Raw genomic sequence first — 21,293 nt, forward strand, 5'->3', positions numbered from 1 at the left:
GGAGCAAATTACCATGAAGTTGAACTTCATGGTAATTTGCAAAAACTTTGAAAAATGCACTAAAGTGCATTTTTCAAAGTTCCATTTTACACACACACATGCCCTTGGGGCATGTGTGTGTGCAAGATGTATTCATATGCAGATTTCAGGGGTGCAACAGGGTGTCTTTTTGACGCCCTGGCACCCTTGAAATAGCATGAGCAATTTGCGATTCTCTAATTGAGATTAGCAAATTGAGAAAGTCCTCCCATTCATTCCTATGGGCCTCTAGGCCCATAGGAATCAATGGGGAGGTATTCCTTAATAGCGACTCGCAATTTGCGAGTAGCAATTAAGGAATGTTTAGGAATCGCTATTTTGTAAGCGATTTCTACATGCATAGCCTTTTGCTATTCCTTATTAGCGAATCCTTATTTTTCCCTATTAAGGAATCGCAAATGGCATTGTTGATGCATGTGCCAGATAGTTATCCAGCACAATATCCTTGGTGCAACCACATCAACTGTTGCATGGCTTAACACTTATAAGGTCCCAAAGGCGAGACCTATTGGCTATGCCAATGCTTGTTAATCTTTACTTTGAGCCACTAGCTGAACCCCTGATGAAATAGGGTGTTGTCTTCCACGAGTACACAAATGACAACTGAAAGTTGCACTGGCAGTGCATAATTTGAGCAGAAGATTGTAGGTTGTGACACCAGCACTAATCTTTTGTGACCAGCACTTGTTTTTTCCTCAATAGACACTCATCTGAATCAGGAGAGAGAAAGGAAAGCATGAAAGGGGGAAAGAAGGAAGAAGTGATTTACGGAAAATATTGACAAAAGAAGGAACCTGGGATGGAAAAACTAGCAAGATTGAGATAAAAAGGCAGGGAGTGTCTTGTGGTGTATTAAAGGGGTATGCTGCGCAATCAAGACAATGCAGCATTGGTATTTGACCCACACCTTCAATAGCGCCACCCAGGGCTTCTGAGCAAACCTTTGGGGTTCGACACTGGTTATTTTATAAATTTAGAACTGTGCATCTGAAATTGAATTCCCAAAACATCCTCCTGACATATCCACCAGCATACTTGAAATAAAAACCCGGATGAATTTTTTTTATATAAAGTTTGATTCCCAGAATAAAGAACCTCTTGTTCCATGTTTTATTCTGCAAAGAAAACTGCGACCTCACCAATGACTGGACTAAGCACCTGGACAAAATGGGGACTGCACCAAGAACGTGTTCTTTAGAAAAATCTTTTTGTGTCCTTTAAAGCTCAAAACTTAACTTGGACACCCACTTAAAGGGCAGGCGCCAATACCATCTCAGAGTAATATGTAACATCAAATATTTCCCTCCCGGGCCTGATTTTAGAGACATGAGTAACAGATGCGATCATGTCCACAATCCAATCCAGTAATTCTTATTTCTAAGGCTCCAGATGGCAAGACTTCCTCCAATAAAAGCATTCCTACAGTCCTATTCAGGCATTATTAAAATGGCTGCCTCCAGGAGCACAGGGCACGTACAAGATGCCCTGCGTCGCCTACAAGGCACTACACAAACATACTCTGAAATAACTAGAAGATACATTGACCACGTAAGAGGAAAAGAGAGCTAAAAAATGCAACACTTTACTAGACTTTTATCTCCACAAGCACAAAACGCACCATATTCTGCAGGGCTCCAAACAAACCAACATAAGCTTTGCCACTTTCTTTTTTATCGTATTCAAACCAGCACAAACAATCACAAATGTTTTGGTGCGTCTACTTACTTATAATATTTTCAGAAGATCAACTGGTCTAATTGAAGATGATAAAATCTACTTGCAAAAAGGATAGCATGGTAAATCTATCTAGCATTTGCTGCACACAAGATTGTTCCAGTGCAGGGCTGCAACCTATATATGTATATATATCTCCCTTTATGACTGCTCTCTATGAAAGTGTCATATCGCTTGTGGTGCGCATGTCCTCTGGTATGTCCAGCATGTAAATGCATGTACATATATTTATTGAGTATGTGAAGAGCTCTATCACCCTTACAATCCAAGATCAGACTAACTAAAGACAATAAAGTAAAAAACCCTCTTGATATCGTGGTGTCCAAAGGTGTGTGATGTCACTTACGCTGTCCCTGGCTCTGTCATATCATTGGATAGGCCATCTGTACATCGATATTTATATATATATTTATATCTTCTGCTCACAATCTGGTGGCTGCTGCAACATGATCAATACTTCATTACACCTTTATGTCCTAAGAAAAAGAGATGGGGGAGCACCGATTGAAGCATGTTCACTGGAGAGTAGAAGGGAAGGCGAGGGAGAGAGCGGCTTGGGATCCGAACCACACTGGAAAGCGACGAAGACCTTAATGAGAAATGAAACAAGCATTGGCCGTGCGATCGTAAACGCGCGGCCGCGAAAGTGAAAGTGATCGCGATCAAGCGCGGCGAGCGATGCGCTTAATGAGCATGAGGAGGAAAGCTTCTGCTCGTAAGCGCGCGCCCGCGCACATGCACTGTGGCTCTAGGCCGGCCATGGCAGCATTTTATTAAGCCCTCACAAAAAGTCTCGCCAGACCAGCGCATGCGCTGGGTCAGGCGAGACCTAAAAACAAGATAAGCACGAAGTGCATTGTTATCGGGAATCCAGCAGCGGCAAGCCTCCCAAAAAATGAGTGCTCACAGAGTATCCTAAATAACAGTACGAGTAAGAGCACATATCAGCTATATGCCATTCCACGCAGGGAATTCATTTTACCACTTTTGAGGGTCTTGAATATTAGAAAATGCAGGCCAGCTCTATTCCACCTTTGGTTGCTTCAAAGTGAATATACCCATGAAATGATATATAGATTTATCTCCCCTGCAATTCGTTTAAGGAGGCTAGTTGGTAAATGATGTTTCTCTCTTTTAGAATTTTGAATTCTCTTCTGGCTCTTTAAAAAGTCACTTGCAGTTTAAGAAATGTTTGTTTCTAAGGCTGCATGTCGGGCCTGAAAGTCTTTTGGCGCTGGGTAAAGGCACTTTGCACTTTAAAAAATAAAATATTTACTCTCAGGGTTCTGTGTCATGTCCGAAACATTTAACAAACATTTTATATATTTAAATATAATTGAATGAGCATTGTTTCATTGTGTTTGAATAATGATAATGAATTTTAAAGGATTTGATCTGGATGGTCCTGTTGTGTCCTCATGCACCTTAAGTATGCTAAGCTGCTTTTTTTCTGAAATTTATGTATCAAAGGTACATGTAGTATTGTGTTTTTATCTGTGACCTTTATGGTTTGACAAAAGCCAAATAAAGTTTTATTGATGATGATGATGAAGAGCACATGTAAAAGGGGCAGTCCTCATGGGAGGGTACAAAAGACCAAAAGGAAGGACTATTTAGCATATTGACCAAACAAAAGCAGACATTTAGGAAGGGCAGTAACAGGAACTCATTAAAAAGATGAGAGGTGCTTGAAGCCCACATTGTAGACACAGCATGTCTCAAAGACAGTGCATGCGCTGCCTAGGAGAGATCTAAAAAGTAGCTCCCAGTCATCCCATCAAAAGGATGGTAAAGAAGCTATGTTATCCATGATAGATAAACACATGAAGAGGAAAGAAAATATTTAAATGAGAAGAAAGCCAATGAAATAGCCTGTTTGCATTGAAATTGTCCACATAACATATCATCAATCGGCAGCAAAAAGCTATCCGTGGACTAGGCCTAAAAACGTGTGCATAGAGTCTGCTGATCATGGAACAGCTTTATCTTGTGGATCGATCAAATTTGAGCTATGAGCTAACCTGCAACAAATCCCCTCCATAAGATTACATTGCCTTCCTCCCAATCCTAGAGGTACTCACAGACAGTGATGGGAATTCTGCGCGCACCATCCTCTCAAGCTCCGCCTGGTTCAATTCTCCAGCATTGCAGTCCTCCCCAGAGTACTTTTTGAAGGTGTAGCAGATGTGGTGTATAACAGTCTCTAGGGTGATAGACATTGTACGTTGTGTATGATCTGGAAGCAGAAAAACAGCAACATAAGGTACAATTTTCTGAGTTTGGAAGCAAAGAATACTTCCCACAGCAAAATCTGTTCTCTATGTGTACATCACACATGTAACACCACATTCACTTTAAGGAGTTTTGGACGGGACGGAGATGGGGCAAAGTATTTCCTAAAAATGCCAATAGCAACAATTAATACGGTTACACTCATGGTAATACACCAGGCATATCAGTTGTTCCCCTTTATTATGCCATTGTTGGAGTGTGAGGTTGTATTCTTTTTTGCTAAGATTACATTCTATCCACCTAATCTGTACACAATCTGCCCATATGTCCACGATCAATTTATAAACAAGGCATCTATGTTCGATCTAATCAACATTGTACGGGTTGTATATTTTGCTTATTCATCTGTTTTCTGCAGTGCAAATGGTGTAAGTGATCTTAGTGAGCTTTACGTGAAATGCTAGAAAGCTATAGCTACATTTAGAACAATAAGCAACAAACAAACAGAAATAGAAAATAGACTCTGGAAGGTTGGTGGTCATGACGGGGTCAGAATTAGTCTAAGTGAAGGCATAAAAGGACGTTTATTGGGATATATGACGTTACAACACATACTTTTACAACGCATGCACTTACAACGCATTATTTACATCGCAACATCCACTACAACGCATTCCATTACATCGCATGACACTACAACGCATTTTAAAAAACTACCTTTACAACGCATTCCATTACATCACATACTACCTTTACAATGCATACCATTACAACGCATACTGTTACATTGCATTTAAGGTAAGTATTGGATAGTATAGGGGTAAAAATTACTATTCTAACTCCAGGGGGTGCAACAGTAGGGTAAGTGTTGGATAGTGTAGGGGTTAAAAATTACTATTCTAACTCCAATGGTATGCATTGTAATGGTATGCGTTGTAATGCCTGCGTTGTAGTGACATGCGATGTAGTGTCATGCGTTGTAATGGTATGCGTTGTAATGGTATGCGTTGTAGTGTCATGCGTTGTAAAGGATGTTCCGTTGTAATGCCTGCGTTGTAAGTGTAGTGCGATGTAATAGTTGCGTTGTAAAGGTTGTTTCCCCGTTTATTGTGATATCCTGAAAGATAGAATGTTGGTTGCATTCTTAGCGGAAAGGTAAGAGTTCCATAAATTATTTTATGTTTCAGTGAAATAGTGCTTCATAGGTTTATTTTAGATTTTACCAGTGATGCCATCCATGATGTAATTTAACATGTCATCAGTGATTTAATGTGAGTTAATTCACTAAACTATAACTGGAGAATTTCAATAGTTTTATGTTTTTTAAAAGTTAGTTCTTATCTCATTCCAACACCTAAGTATAACATCACACGAAACGTGGGTATATAAGAACTTTATTGTTGGTTAATTAAAACCCTTACAATATAAAAACACTTACAGCATATTCTTCAAAAAAAAAAGCACTGTATAAAATTGTAAAAAGATACAAAGTTAACGTTTTACTTAAAACTCTGCAGAGCTTCTTGGCAGTTAGTGATCGACTCGGGTACCAGGTTGGGGTCAGCAGATTGATGGTGGTTGGAAAGCAATTATTTGACCCAGGGATGGAGTGCCACGCTACCATGTTGAGGAGTGGTTGGGAGCACCAATGACATCCAACAGTTTTTGCGCCTTGGTGACAAGATTTGTTAACCCGATATTCAGCTTCGTATTATCCGGGTTTAAGGTTGCTATTACGGCTTGGCAGCATGATCGAATTCCGAGCCTAATCCATTAATCTCGCAATAGAAGTCGTCTGACAGTGAGCGTTGCAGGACATAGGCAAACTATGTCTTCCATTCCTTCAGTATGATAGCCGCACAGCCTACATTGGATGTGATGATCTAGTCGGCGCCACTCTTGGAGGTTCTTTAAAAAAGGCCACTCACCCATCCTTAGAGCCAGGAATTTTCTTTTCCAATAAAGTGCGAACGTGCTAGATAAATAAAAGGGTACAACTCCTGGTTTTAAATTTGTAATCACTGCCCAGGCGTGTTTCCTTTTTGACAATATTGCCCTATCCGAATGAAAGGACCACAACCTGACGCTCTTCTTAATGACTGCTTTCAATGCCGACTGGGAGGGCTTTGTTCCCCAAAATTCCTTGAGACCGAGTAGTTGTAAACTGTGATTCAGGTGAAGCCGAGATTTGTGACTGGCGTGGATTTTCTGGATTTCTTGCCAGAGTCTGGCCTCCAAGGAACTCTCCTGGGCATTGCGCAATCTGTTGCAAAACTATATAAATGCGCCAGTCTGTACGCCGTGACGGTCAAATAGCCCTAGTTCGAGGCGAACTTGTGCTGATGATGCTGACTTTGGCAGATGAAATGCACGTTTAAAAATTTTGATTATTAGTATATTTAAAAGAGTATTTGTGGTACCCTTCGTGATCTCATGGCCATACGTCAATGTGTTAGTTATCTTCGCCTTCATCACTTTCAACATTGGAATTAAACTGGGACCAAGCAGTTTTTTAGACAATTTCGTGGCGGCGACTTCTAGGGCCAAGGCTTTAGTCCTCAGTGCTTCCTTCTGTTTGACAAATGAACTTCTGGTGTCAAGAATTATTCCCAGGTCTTTGTAGTGTGGTGTTGAATCAATTTTTACTTTGTTAAAGTGCCACCCTCCACGCGTCTTCTTTAGCTTCCCAAATGAAATTGTTTTTGTTTTTGACAAGTTCAACTCTAAGAAGTTGCATGTAGTATAGGGGAGCAGTTCATCAAGTAGCCTCTGTAGGCCCACTTTCGTATGGCTAAGCAGCACCAGATCGTCAGCGTATAGGAGGTTGTTGATACGTAATCCGTCTAATTGGGGTGGATGGCAGTTAACCCTGTCAAGAATTTGCGAGAGATCCGATATAAACAGCTTAAAAAGGAGTGGAGCCAGCACACAGCCTTGTTTTACTCCGCTACTCGTCTCGATCTTCCTAGAGACATGGGAGCCTTCACCCAGCTTGATTCTAATCCATGTATCAGAATGGAGTTGAACTATTGCGAGTAGCAGAGGCCAGAGTACCCCAAAGTTGGGTTTGTTGGACTGACGCTTTCTCTATCAAAACAGACAGGGTTAGTAGATTGGTTGTTGTGCCAGAGTTGGCCACGAAGCCCGTCTGATTGAAGGGGATGCACTTTGTTTCGTTGGCCCCAAGCCAGCAGCTCTTCTAACAAGATGCTGGCATAGTATTCAGCCTCAACAGCTAAGAGTGCTATCATTCAATAGTTACTGGGGTTGTTTCTCTTCCTGCTCTTGTATATGGGATAAATGATAGCACCTCTCCAGGACTCAGGAACGGTGTTGTTTAGCCTGCAATAAGAAAACAGGGGGGTCAGGTGGGCTGTCCAGAATTCAGCTTCCGAATTATACAAGGCCTGGGGGAGACCGTTTGGCCCAGGTGCACCATCAGCTCTGGCTTTCTTTATTAAACGTAGAATCTTATGGTTTAGTTCTTCCGGTGCCGCTGTTGACTCAAAGGGAAAATCGATATTGTCCCCACAAGCCACATTTACTGGTTCTTCAAGAGGACTAATGACTGAGAGGCTAGGACCCGCCATGTTGGCTTCGCAGCCTCCGTGGAGGGTACCTTTACATTGGCTATGCTAGGTAATTCGGGTCTGGTGACTTTGTTGATGTTGCTCTTAAAATGCGATGATGAAAAAGAGGACCATTCGTCAGCACTAATGTATGCACTGCCATAGCTGCTTCCACCTCACTGGCCCCTATTTACAGGAGACCAAAATTGCTTTTAGTTTGGTTTCTTGCCTTCGTAGAGGAGCATCAGCCAGAATTGATCTGAGGCCTCTTGTTTTTCTCTGCGTACTGCAAGCTTAAAGGCAGCTTGGGCTTGCTTGTAATTGTTAAAGTTGATTTTATTACCTGGGCTCTTCCTGGATTCCCGAAGGGCATGGTTTCTACGTAGCTTTAATGTTTTTTAATGCTGGAGAAATGTGTGATCGAGATATGTACTGCTCGGTGCTCCTCTTAAATGGAACTGCTTCTGAAAGTTGGTTAATAAAACAAGCCCAACTGCTAGTAGGAGAGGAATCAATATCTGATAGTTGGCTTAACAATGTTCAGCATTTTTCCAACCCAAAGGGGGGCTGCATCTACTGACCATTTCATTCGTTTTAAATTCTCCGTATAGCAACCTACGTGGGTGTAGGTAAGCTCCTGATGACGCGGGGTGTTGGCAAGAATTGTTATAACATGGGGCCGAGGGTCACTCTCACCTTGTGGTGCGATATGATAACTCTCAATCAAAGGGAGAGTTTCCGTGCTCTCTAGGGAAAAGTCCAGAAAGGAGAAGGTTCGGCCGTCGAATCGTGTCCAGGCTGGAGGAATATCTGTGTGGAAATGACAATTCAATACAGTATAACCTACGCTGCCTAGCTGAATGACTGCATACTCGCCCAATTTTGATGGTCTGTTTCCTACAGGGACTGACTGTGTTGCAAGGTGTGATGGAACCATTGAGGGGGCGATCTCTGGTTCCTCAAAGGAGTTGCAGTAAAGGTTAGTATTAAAATCTCCTGTAATTATACTTGGTATACTACCATGCTCACTGAGCAGGTTGCAAGCGGTGATGGCCAAACAATCCAGTTTAGATTTTTTCTCAGTGGTGCGTGGGGATATGTAAACATTCAGGGGAAACAACTGGGTATCGGTCTGTTGACTGCCCAGAAGGATTCCAGATAGCCAATCTTCCTAAAATTTTAGCTGCTGAGTGGGCTTGAATAATTTGGTTGACACATAGATCGCCAGGCCGCCACTCGGCCTGCCAAATATGGACTGTCTTGTTGCAAAAGACGCAAATTCAAGGTAACCTTCAATGGGAATACTGTCTACTGCCCAGGTTTCCTGCAGTAGAATAATGTCATATTCCTTTTAAAAAACCTAGTTTTGCTGCTGATTGGATTTTATGACCAAGGCCATTGATGTTCCAGGAACAGATTAATAGACCGGGTGGGGGGTGTTTCAATCTTTCCGGCTTCTCACTAGGGCCCCTGGGAGCCATGACCAGTCGGCCTTTTCGGAGTTTTGCTGGTTTGTTGTATACACCTGGGTTGCTGTGGGCGAGTGACTTCTTGCTGACTTTAATACGGAGAAGGGGACCGAACTATCACTTAGAGCCTGGGTCTGATTATTCTCCAGTATTGTTGGATAACACAGGGGACTGAACGTTGACAATGTTATGCCCCAGTTTTTAAATTGATCAGTTTTTGACTGGACCAGTTCTCGAATTGCTGAGGACCCGAGCGTTGATTCGGTTGCTTCGCCCGCTCTAGTTCCTGATGATGGAAAACATTTAATGGAGATTATGTCTTTGGATTGCAAGGCGCACAAGTCCTGGAATGATTTTAGAAGTCTTAATATGTTCCCATGATTTAGGATATAGTTGGGGCCTCGTGAAACATACTCTGGGGTTAGCAGTAGTGTGGTGCCTGAGTTAGTAGTAGGCTGCGTAGAAGCTTCATCAGTCGTAAAAGGCTTTATTTTCTTTGAATTGTCGATAAAAACCTGCATGGTCGGACATGCAACTGCCAATGAAGAAGACGGCTCACAATATTTAATAGTTGGTGGTAAAGCAAAGAGTCTTTTGCTCTTGGGTGCCAGCAGTTGGTCACTTGACAAATTTGAAAGATTCGGGTGAGCAGGTTCTTTAACTGTGTATTGCATAACATGTTGGTGATTACCCACCTCTGTTGATGGACAATTAGGGCGGGTGTCTAGGGGCAGCGTCAAGGGAATTTCAGTTCCCAAATGCGCTGTACCCGATGCAGGCATGGCTATTGAAGGTTGACTGGTTCCAGATATTACTTGCGTAGAATACTGTGAGTGGGACTGTCGATCTTGGAGAGGCCCCTGTTGTTGGGTATTTAGTTGTGGAGGATCGGTCTGGGGAGTCGGGACTTGTGCTGCTGAACTCGAGGCCAAATTTTCTCCAGACGAGGGCACCTGTACTCGTGCTTGGTCTTAGTTAATGGTGATGAGGCTGCTAGCATTTGAGATTTTGGTTTCGGTTGCGTGTTTGTTACGTCTCTTCCGTAGTCTTTTTCTTTCCCGTTTTGACAACCTGTGTGTGTTGTGTTGTTGAGCTGATTTTGTGGGGGTTACTTTACTATCTTCAAACTCCTTATAATGTGGTGAAATAGGTGGAGATTGGACTTCCATGGCAGTGGGTCCATCAACTCAGTTGAGAGCTAGGGGCAGGGTATCTAATGGCCCTGTCGATGGAAGCTTCTTGATTTCAGTTAGCATTGAAGAAAGAAATTGTGGTAGGGATGATAAAGAATCAATAATGGTGGAACTGCAGCATACCGGTTGGACCAATTGGGCTTGAGATTGGGCTTTAGTAATGAGCCTCGAGTTTCTGGTCTATCCCTGCGGTGTACAACGCTAATGTGTTCAGAAGGTGCACCTGCAGGTCCATCTTGTCTGAATGATAAGCTAGGGCAGCTGCCGAGGTTTGGAGAGTTTGCAGTAACTGGGACCAAAGATAATTGAGGTCAATTGAGGATGAGGTTGCCTGGCCAGCAGGTTTTTGAGGTTCGTTTGAAAAAAACGATAGATCTAGGGGAGAGAGAATAACATTCCCTCCCAACCCTTCTGAATTACTCATTTGGTCGCCTTGATCGGCCTTTTCTAGTAGAATTTCGGAATTGATGTTATTGGGCAGAGGGCAGGGATGAAACACAACTTGGGGGATCAGGATACTTGCGCTCTTATTTTGGCTGTCAAGTAAAGTTGCAGTTGGAAATTTTGATACTGATGGAGAAAACTAATTTGAGTTCTGAGCGGACTGAGCAGTTGGCCAACTGGCTTCTTTGAAAAAGGGAGTTTGGGAAAGGACCTGTTCTATCTCAGCTGACAGTTGGTCCAAGAAGGGCTGTCCTGGTGTTTGAGACAGTCGACTATCTTCAGGGGCAACTGGAGAGTCCGTGTTGCGAGAGTCCCTTGTCGCTGTGGAACACGATGGCGAACATAATAGCGAAGAACTTTCGCCTTCATTGGCAGCGAGGTGAATCTTGGGCTGGATCAGCATTTGATTCAAGGTGGCAACGGTTTTCGTAGGGAGGGGAGCCTGAGACAGTTCTGCTGGACTGGGATTTTTCTTCGAGGACGCTAATGGTGCTAAGCTCCTAAAATAGTCCTTTAATAAAAGTTGTTTAGTTGATGGATTTGAAAGGGATATTATGCCCGATTTTGGCGCCTTATTTCTCCAATGTTCCTCCGCTGTAGCCATTTCCCCTGCAGCGGGTTGTGGCAAGTGGGTATTGGCTAATTGTTCTTGTGCTGAAGGCTGCCAGGGTTTGAGGTTGTGTCCTAAATTGGGATCGAAACCTGTTTGTAGATTCACGGGTGGTTGTGGATGTGGTTGTAATTGCTCAAGGGATTCGACCAATACTTCCGGGCTGTTGGAGGAGGCCTTCACTTTTGCGTTTTTTTTATTTACGGGCTTTGTTGGTGCTTTTCTCACCCGCCCCAATCTCATGCTTAAGGGGGGTACTGCCAGAGGGGAGTACAGCCGGGTTCCTGAGAATTCAACTATAAAGAGGGTTAATGTAGCAAAAAGGAGGAGCTGAGATAATTAATGTCTGTTTAAATCAATTTGGAGACAAAAGTATTGCTCCGGTGGTTGTCGCGGGGCTGTAGGCTGTGTGGCCGTAGGCTGTATAGGCTGTGTGGCTGTAGGCTGGTAGGCAACTGTGGGCGGCTGAAGCGGCTGAGGCAGATTCGAGGTGTGGCAAGCGGGGCTCACAAGGCAATTGCAGACTACAGGCTGCACCTGGTCTAACAGGCCACCACTGCAAATTGCCAGGGTCTCTCACTTAATGTGGCCGCCTACTAAAGGGCACCCGCGCTTGCCCTTTTTCAAACCCTTTTTCGAGCGGTCTGCTGCGGTGGCACAAGCACTGCAGACCATATCCTCCAGCCGCTAAATGATCATTTTTTCAGAGGAGCCAAACAGTGCCAGGCAGCGGGGGAGTGGGGGGAGGGAGGCTGGGGCGGGGAGGTGATCAGCTACTCCCGTGGCGCCAAGCCCAAGTCCTAAGTCCTGACCCCAAGCCTGCTGCCAATGGTCTCACCGCTTTTCTCCGGCCGTATCACTCCCGCTGCCTTCTCCTTCATGGTCGCGGTTTGCTGATTGCTGATTGTCGCTGATTGCCGGCCTCGGGGGCCGCGGCTGCAGCAACCTCTCCTCGGCGCTGGCGCGACATGCTGGCTGGCGTATCGGCGGTAAAACCAGGACTGGAATCTAACACCCACTACAAACAAATGCCACGTGTTTTTTCTGTGAATTTCTATGTTTTTATGATCATATTCAAAGTGGAGCATATGCCCAATCCTCTTAGGCAACCCCCATCCAATGCATAATTGGATTTCACAGTTGGGGTATGCATGAGTGGCCTGGCCTAGTACCCAACATCCCCCGGGCACCCAACACCCCCTACATGCATGGCCTTTAACCGTGCACAGCATTGATTTGCCTCAGCACTCAACCCACTGCAGACAGCCAGCCCTATGAGCAGACCCTTCTAATTTTGTTTAATGATTTTTCAGTACTGAGGTACCTCATTTGGGATTTTGCTGGGGAACGTGTTACTGAGTGCTGGTACTGCTGTTCCAGGGTTAATCACAGGGTCTCTCCTTTGGCCCTCTCCTGCACCACCCAACCCTCCACAGGTGCCTATCCTCTGGCCAGACTCTGCACCAACCCCTGGGGGTGCCCAACCCACCCCTGCAGACAGCTTTTGTTTAATACACTTGCAATGAGGCACACAGGATATTAGTGAAGTTTGTGATAGAGAATCCCATCTGCCCAACTTCAATTAAGGCCCTCAATTGCTCTTGCACCCACTTTATCAATATTTCTTCAAAATATTATTCTCTATTGATTTGTGCTGCATATTTTACCTGTTGCATGTGAGTTATTTTTCCGACTAAGTTAAATCCCTGGCCCGACAATCACATTATTGGAAGTTATTGCAGGAGCTACTGACTTTCTAACTACATACCACACTGAGTCCAGTGACCTTCTATGCAGCGCCTGAACACTAGATACAGACTGACTCAATCATCTCAAGTGAGGCCAAGCAACCCCCAGTGCCCTGTGGCTCCCAGTCAGCTCTGAAACCCCCATGAAGCAGGACCGCTTCAAGTAAAGTTGAAAACCTGATCCTTAGACACTGTGCACATGCACCGGTCCTAGGAAGCTTGTTTCCGGTCCAGGGAAGACATGGCTTGGCAGTTCGGGCTGGACTGTTCCCATGAGGCACAGGGTCAGACTGATTTGCATATGGCCATGTCTGAACTGGGGTGGCGGAGTGAGCTAAAGAATGATGATGGATTCAACCCAGATCAGTTGACTGGGGGTGAGTGCTTGCAATGTTCAACACTCCGTCCATCATTTCCTTTGGTTTTGCCACATGCTAATTGCTACAGTCAATTAACGTCCTCATCCAGCTGCATCTTCAATAGAAAGTACAATTGGTGAGTTTTAATTTTTAGCAATATAAGTAACAAAACTTGACATCATAACTTTACTTCACTCCTTTACCTTTACCCACAACTTGTATGGGTCTTGTCTACCATGACACCTTGTTGGTTTGACCAAGCATCACCTGGAAGGTGTCAACCAACAAGTTGTCTTGGTAGACAAGACCAATAAAAGTAGGATACAAAATTGAAGATTCATTTCTCATAATAAATGTACCTAACAGAGAATTAACCCTGAAGAAGTGACTGGGCTGCGAAACACGTGTTGGCCGGGCTTTCTATATTTATATGGAGTTGAAAATATTGGTACCATAGGTGTTTATATTCGAATAAACCAATACGTGAAGATTTAGTTGACGAATAATATTGGACATTCATTTTATCCTAGACACTTTAAATTCTTATCTTTTGATAGCTAACTGTTTGGGTGACCGGTATTCTGGGGTTAGTGCATCAGGCACATCCTGCACCAGATCTTTTAATATAAATTAATTTTATATCTATATATAATGCTTGAACTATTTACTTTTAGATAGAGAATGATAGCTTTCTTCAACTTCATTCAAAAATCCCGACCACTGGAATTATGTGGTTCTGCAGCATTTAAATTTTAATATGCGGTTGCCAAATTAACAACCAAATGCTACATAATTTTGGAGATTTCAACAAAACACATTTTATTTCCACCTCCAAACCATAAGTAGTTGTTGGACGTCTGACCCGTCTAAGTTTTGTGTACAATTTATGGTAGCTCCTTCATCTGAGACCGAACATTAAAGCAAAGCTGTGTATAACTTGTAGGATAGCTCTGCTGGTTAAAGAAACAACTTGTACGATCTGTGAGCCTGAGAGAGAAAGCTGCTGTCCTAAGCCAAACCTGTACGCATGTTAAAAGTGATGCAAAAGTGGCGCAAGGGGCTTGGAAATCTGCCCCTCAGTGTTTAATTTGTGCCGGCCCTTGCCAGTGAAGGTCGCCAGCACTTATTTTTGGGAACCAGGATTTATTAGTGCGTGCACAGTGTATTTTTAGAGCGACTAGTTGATAAGATCAAATAAATAGCTGGTTTCTAGCTCTGAGCTTTCCCTGCAGAAAGCAGCCGATAACACAATGCAGGTACTGACAGGTACTGAGTACCTGCGCTTTTCTAATTTGAAAGGGAAAGTACCTGCACTTCTGATCTCTGCTACAATACATTTAATAGGAGAGTACTGGCACTTTTCCTAAGCAAACAGGTACTCTGGCAAGTGAGTACCAGCACTTCTATATTTTCATCGGAAACACCGTGGCAACACTTGATATCTGGGGTGAGACACGCAGGCTCTGCTCTGCCCCCCCCCCCCCCCCCACCTTTCAGGTGTGGATTTCAGCAAGGAGGAAAGCTCCTCAGTGCGCTGGTTGGATGCACAATGATGGGGCGCCCTGCAGAAGGTGGTGGGGGGCATGACACTCTGTGCATGACGGATATTCAGAGGCTTTAGGGTGAAAGGGTATCCCTGAAGGTGAACATTACACTTCTGCCCCAGCGCTTTCGCAAGTTCTTCCTACCTACAGAACCACGGCCCTCTGGTCTGTTCCATCAGATGGTCCATTAGTGCCTGCTTATGCCCATCAAAGCTGATGGTTCATTGGGCGTGGCCGGGAGCACCAACATGCAGTGGTGGTTGGTGACATTTGAAAGTGGTAGGGCGTAAAACAATTGCTGTAAAACAATTGCCGTACTGCAATGTTGCGAGCGAGCCCGAACCACCTACGGGGGCAAATGGTGCATTTTCAAGCAAATTTGAGTTAGCGGGAAGGTTAATAAAGCAATTGTGAATCAGATGCTCTTTAATTAACATTCTGCACAAAACATAAAGGACACATTTATTGATTGTGCCCTGGGCCTGAACGCACTTCAGCCCAGTAGATACAGGTGAGTCAGGCTGAGCCTAGAAAACACCAGTCCCAGCAAAAGATTGTGAGCCAAACTCGGTGCTTATACTGTCACTGCCCTGACTTTGAATATATAATTGAGAGTTTCAACTGGGTACTGCCCTGACTCTGCATGTAAATGATGCCTTGTGTACGTGTGAATTTAAAGGTACAGACCAGTTTCCCCAGCACTGCATCTGTAGACATGCCAACAGGGCGGACTGGGTTGCTCTGTATTGTTTAGCAGGCCTCTCCTTTCCAAACATCAGTGTTTCACTTTCTCTAAGTTACTGTGGCTGGTACCTGCTTCTTCCAGTTCTTCCTTGCACCTATCAAGTTCCCACTCTCTGCCCAGTAGCGTAACAAGGGTTCAAGGAAGGAAATTGGGCTCACGATCCAGTGGTTTTGCATAATAGAAAAACAGCCACTAATTGAGGTAAAGTCTCCTCCTCACGCCGCTGGGCCCCGGTGCCACTGACCCTACTGCATTATGGATGGCTGCGCCCCTGTCTCTGGTCTATCCCTCCCGTCTCTCTTTCTCTCTGTCTTTTCTTCCCACTCTCAGCGTCCATCTCTAATGCTCCTCCGTTGTCTCTGCTGCCCGCGCCAGTGTCCCTTTCTATTCTACGCTCTGCTGTTTGCACTCATTGCCTCTCGGTGTTCATCCTATTTTTTTCTTTTCTCTTGCTCTTACTTTGCTGTTCCAACTCGCAATTTATTTTCTTTTTTACCTTCCCCTTCTCTCTTCTCCCTCTCTGTGAGTCCATCTGTCTTTCTCCTCCCACTCTCACGGCTTTTCGTAGCCGTTCACTTTCCATTCTATCCTCCTGTTTTTGATCTCACTGCCTACCTCCGTCCCTCCCTCCCCTTCTCTCACCCCCGGTTCCACTCTCGGTACAACTCTCCCCCTCCCCCTTTCTGTTTTAATTCCCACTGCTCGCTCCCTTTCTTCACTTCTCTACATTAAATGCTGAAATTATTCATACTCCATATCTTCAGTTTTCCGGGCCTTGATATTTTACAATCGCGATTATTTTATGACTGCCGTCGTGTATCCCAGTACTGATCCACCCACAGAAAACTGCGCTGAGTGACAGCCAGTGCCAAGCAGGCCTTCATGGGCGCGAGAAGGGTCAGCGAGGAAATAGCGCACAAAGGCCGGGGTACGGGTCGGGGTCAGGGGTGGGGGAGGAACCTGGGGGGAGAAAAAGAGAAAAACGTCATCATCACAAAGAAAACATACAGGAGGGGGAAGAAGGAATTCAGCAGGAAAACGGGGGGGGGGGAAAAAACAAAAAGAGAGAACAAAATTTAATGCGGGTAATTACAATTAATATATGCGGCTTGAATGACGCTAAAAAGCGGAGAGAGCTGACAGAGTATCTAAAGTCAATTAATGCTGATATTGTATGTATACAAGAGACTCATATCGAAGCATCCCGGAAATACCTGCTAGAGCAGCTTGGCTATCAGCTTTTAATATATACAACACAAGGGTCCAGGACGCGGGGGGTTGCTGTGTTAGCGCGGGGTGGGTTGGTGACAGTTAAAAAATGGAAAGCAGATTCATATGGCCGATGGATCATAATGGATTGTAGGGTGCGAGGTTTTGACTTCACACTTTGCTCCATCTACGCCCCTACAATTGACGATTCTGAGGTTTTGGATCATATTAACGAACAGTTAACAAACTGGCCCTTGCCTATCATAGTCAGTGGAGATCTAAACATAAATGGTCTACAAGGACTGTGGAAAAATGATCCATCTAGGTTTATAGGCCGAAAGAAGAAGACTCACAGGGCATTAATACAGATGATGTTGGATAATGGACTGACTGACATATGGGAACAACAGAACGGGGGAAGGAGAGGGGGGAGCACTTATTACTCTGTATCACATAAATCCTTGGCTAGATTGGACTATTTTTTGGTATCATCTGTATTTTTGTCGATCTCCAAGGTCAAAAAACTACCGCGGGTGATGTCAGATCACAGTCCTTTGATACTTGATATAGATATCCCAAATCAACAAAAAGAGAGATCTAGCTGGACCTTCGAGAGAGCCTTGTTGTATGATCTTAATTATATGAATAATTGGCTAAAGGAATTTTTAAATATAAATAGAGGATCTGCGCCCCCTAGAATTGTATGGGATGCCATGAAGGCTGGTATAAGGGGAGAGACAGTCAGCTATACGTTAAAGCGAAATAAACTAGCGAAGGAAGAAATGGAGGGTAGGCAAAGAAAAGTAGCCGCTATAGAAGAGGAATTTATAAAAGTAATAGAAGCCAAACAAGAAACTTCAGAAGTTTCACAACGGCTGGCCATGGCGAAGGCAGCTGTGGGCGAGCTATTGGCAAATAAAGCGGCAGGAAAATACTTGGCGTGGAAGCAGGACCAATACGAATATAGCGAGCAGATAGGGCGTACTTTAGCCATTAGGACTAGACAGACAGCCACAAAGGGGGACATCTCACAGATAAATTCTGCAACAGGAGCAATTGCCAGAACGCCAAAAGAGATCTGCGTTATCTTTCAAGAGTTTTATCAAGATCTATACAATCCTGAAAAAGGTGTTGCAGACGGTGAAATTGAGAGCTATTTAGAGAGTGTCCAAGTTGAGAAATTAACAAGTGTGGACAGAGCGATTACGGACTCCAACTTTACGTTAGAAGAGTTGAGAGGAGCAGTTAAAGATTTACCAGCCGGGAAAGCAGTAGGCCCTGACTTTATACCACTTGAATTTTATAAAAAATTCCTCCCTAGTATAGAAGAGGATCTTTATCGATTAATGGTCGATACGCAAAGAGGGGCGATTCCTCCTGAGTCTTGGCGAGAGGCAACAATGGTGGTATTCCTTAAAAAAAATAAAATCTCAACCGACCCCGGGTCATACAGGCCCATAAGTTTGATGAATAGCGACACCAAGATCTACTCTAAGATGCTAGCTAATCGTCTAAGTTTGTTTATTGGGAAAATCGTCTCCCCCCGTCAGCATGGGTTTATCCCAGGTAGGGGCACAGCGGATCACATTCGCAGAGTCTGCGCACTGTTTGATGGGACAGCAGCTTCACGAGACCCTATGGCTCTAATTTTATTAGATGCAGAAAAAGCATTTGATAGGGTCTCGTGGGGCTTTCTCTGGGCGGCTTTAAGGAAAGCAAACATAGGGGATGTCTGTATCGGGCGTTGAAAGCTTTATATTTGAACCCCACAATAAGATTGAGGATCATGGGGGAGCAGAGCGGGGCTATAAAAATTGGACGGGTACTAGACAAGGGTGTCCATGCTCCCCATTACTTTTTGCATTTTATATAGATGCATTTATAAGAAAGATAGAGCTAAATAGAAATATCATGCCCGTTGTTCTGAACGGACATGAAACAAAAATCTTAGGGTATGCTGATGATTTAGCTGTTATCTCTGTGGACCCGGTAATAGCCTTGCCAGAGATAGAAAGAGAGGCAACAGTCTATGGGGCGCTTTCAGGGTATAAATTAAACGAGAGCAAAACCCAAATAGTAATTAATAAAAGGGTAAGGATGGTAGATAAAAGAATAACAGACTCAGCCACTTATTTAGGAATAACAATAACCTCTGACCTTTCAAAGATAGTGGAAATAAACCTGGTACCGGTAATCAAAAAGGCTAAGGGGGATTTAGATAGACTAAATAATTTGTATTTAACTACAATTGGACGATGCAATCTAATAAAAATGATTTTTCTTCCTAAAATACTATATTTGTTTCGAACTATTCAGCTGAAATTCAATAACAACTGGCTCAGTGAAATAGAAGGACTTACAAAGCATTTTATTTGGGCCAAAGGCAAAACGCGGCATGCATTGAAATTCCTGTCATTACCGAGAGAGCGAGGGGGTTTAGCGGCACCCGACTATAGGGCATATTATTGGGCAGCTGTCCTACAATATACCCGCGGGTTAGTGGGCGGAAACATGGAGGATCGATGGAATGTGGGGGAGAGCGTTCCTGACATATATGAGCTATTGATTAAGGGTTCTAATAAATGGCTTCTTACATTCAATGAAGGCAGCTATTACAAGAAGGTTAAGTTCAAAATTGTGGGCGCAGCAGTGGCAATATGGTCGACTGTAAGGAAGAGAATGAAAATTGGGAGAACAAATTATTATACTCCGTTATTTAACAATCAGTCGTTATCAACGGTATTCCATGACTCAGTTATGAAAGGTTGGGATAGGCAGGGGATAAAAATAATAGGAGACTTGGTGGGTATAACGGGTCTTATAACATTTGACCAAGCACAGCAGTTATATAACCTAGATCGCAGGGATTTTTTAAAATATTTGCAGATAAGATCGGCTCTATTAAAGAAACAGGGAGGGGTTACTAATTATAAAAGAGTAGAAATTATGGAAGTCCTTAGGGATAATAAAGGGTGTTCAATCTCCCAGGTTTATGGAGAATTGGTCAAGTTTAAGGAGGATGACCGTGGAAAACTTATTGATAAATGGAACAACAAGCTGAACCTAAACGGTAATGAGGTTGAAAAAGCGATCAAATTATCAAATTCAGTGTTAAGAGTCGCTACTCTACAAACCCAACAGTATAAGACAATGTATGAGCTATATTATACGCCATATAGAATTGGTCAATGGGGGGGAACAACGGGAGTGGTCTGCCCTAGATGTCGGGCAGCACAGGCGGATGCCATCCATATGTTCTCCGCCTGCCCCGCCCTGGATTTATTTAAGAATACAATAGAGCAATTTCTGGTTCATATACTTGGGATTAAAATAAATATAACCAATGAAGTTATGATACTGGGAGTAACTAGGGATGGTATAGAAGTATCTCATTACGAATTTATTTATATAGCAATGACCCTATGCCGAATATGTGTCGCAGTGATGTGGAAAGACCCCAACCCGCCAACATTCCAACAATGAATGGCACGATTATTAGCGATATATGCATTAGAAAAAGTTTTATATGATAAAAAAGGTTGGAAGACACAGCAAATGGGGATACGGATATGGACTCCAGTTGCTGAGTGGAAAGAAAGACTTGAAAATGACTGAAATAGTAAAGACTTCTCTATCCTCTACCTCCCCTTCCTTAGTTAATCTTTTTTATTTTCCTTTTTGTTTTAATCCCGTGTATGTGTAAATATTACCCCGTAATTTCTGCTGAATATGCTTTATAATCCGCTGTATGGATCTGCAAAATGAAATGTATGGATTGATTTTCTTTTGTGATGATGAATAAAAAAATAATTAAAAAAACAAAAAAAACAAAGGCGATTCAAGTAGCTAAAGCAAATTAGGTCAACCTGGCCCTCCCAGGTCAGATGGGGCCGGTTTTGGGCCGGACTGGGAACCAAAACCGGCCCTGGCAAAGTGCTCGGCCAGCCCCCTGGGGCTTGGGGGTGCCGCTGAGCTCTTTGCCAGGGCCGGTTTTCGGCCTATTTTGTTACAGGTCCGATTTTCCAGCTATGCTGCAAAAACGGCCCTGTAACAAAAACGGCCCCCTGGGGCCCAAAACCGGCCCCCACCCGTGCGGCGCACCAGGGGATTGCCCGGTGCCGCTACGGCCTGTCCAGCCCTGGACCGGCGCGGGCAGAGTCCAACAGCGGGAATAGGGTCACATTGCAAGCACACGCAGCACCGAGCGAGTGCCAAAAGCTTCTTGGCACTCGCTCTTCTTGCTTGGTGCTGCGTGTGCCTGCAATGTCTTCTATTCAATAGAACTGCGACATGGTTTTCAAAGAATGTTTTCAGGCGCCCCCACTCCCCACCCAGCCCCTGTCTGCTTTCCCAGTAATTGGTGCTGAAGCGGTATTTCAGAGGCGGATTTCCTGCCTT

General features: G+C 43.9%; 1 protein-coding gene across 2 annotated transcripts in view; it reads right to left on the reverse strand.

Moving 5' to 3' along the window:
* LOC146772821 (protein S100-A2-like) overlaps positions 1-21,293 on the reverse strand; it is a 79,261-nt gene that overhangs the window by 23,020 nt on the left and 34,948 nt on the right. The window contains exons 1-2 of one of the 2 annotated variants that reach the window (XM_085636948.1): positions 12,129-12,297; positions 3,855-4,009 (exon numbers count right to left, since the gene is read on the reverse strand). In XM_085636948.1, coding sequence (XP_085493074.1) covers positions 3,855-4,009; positions 12,129-12,171 — 198 coding nt within the window. In that variant the 5' untranslated portion in view covers positions 12,172-12,297. Of the gene's footprint in view, positions 1-3,854; positions 4,010-12,128; positions 12,298-21,293 lie in introns of those variants that run through there. The other variant, XM_085636949.1, reaches the window with a different exon arrangement.

Source organism: Triturus cristatus, chromosome 12, assembly GCF_964204655.1.
Source record: "Triturus cristatus chromosome 12, aTriCri1.1, whole genome shotgun sequence".
NCBI classification, from domain to species: Eukaryota; Metazoa; Chordata; class Amphibia; order Caudata; family Salamandridae; genus Triturus; species Triturus cristatus.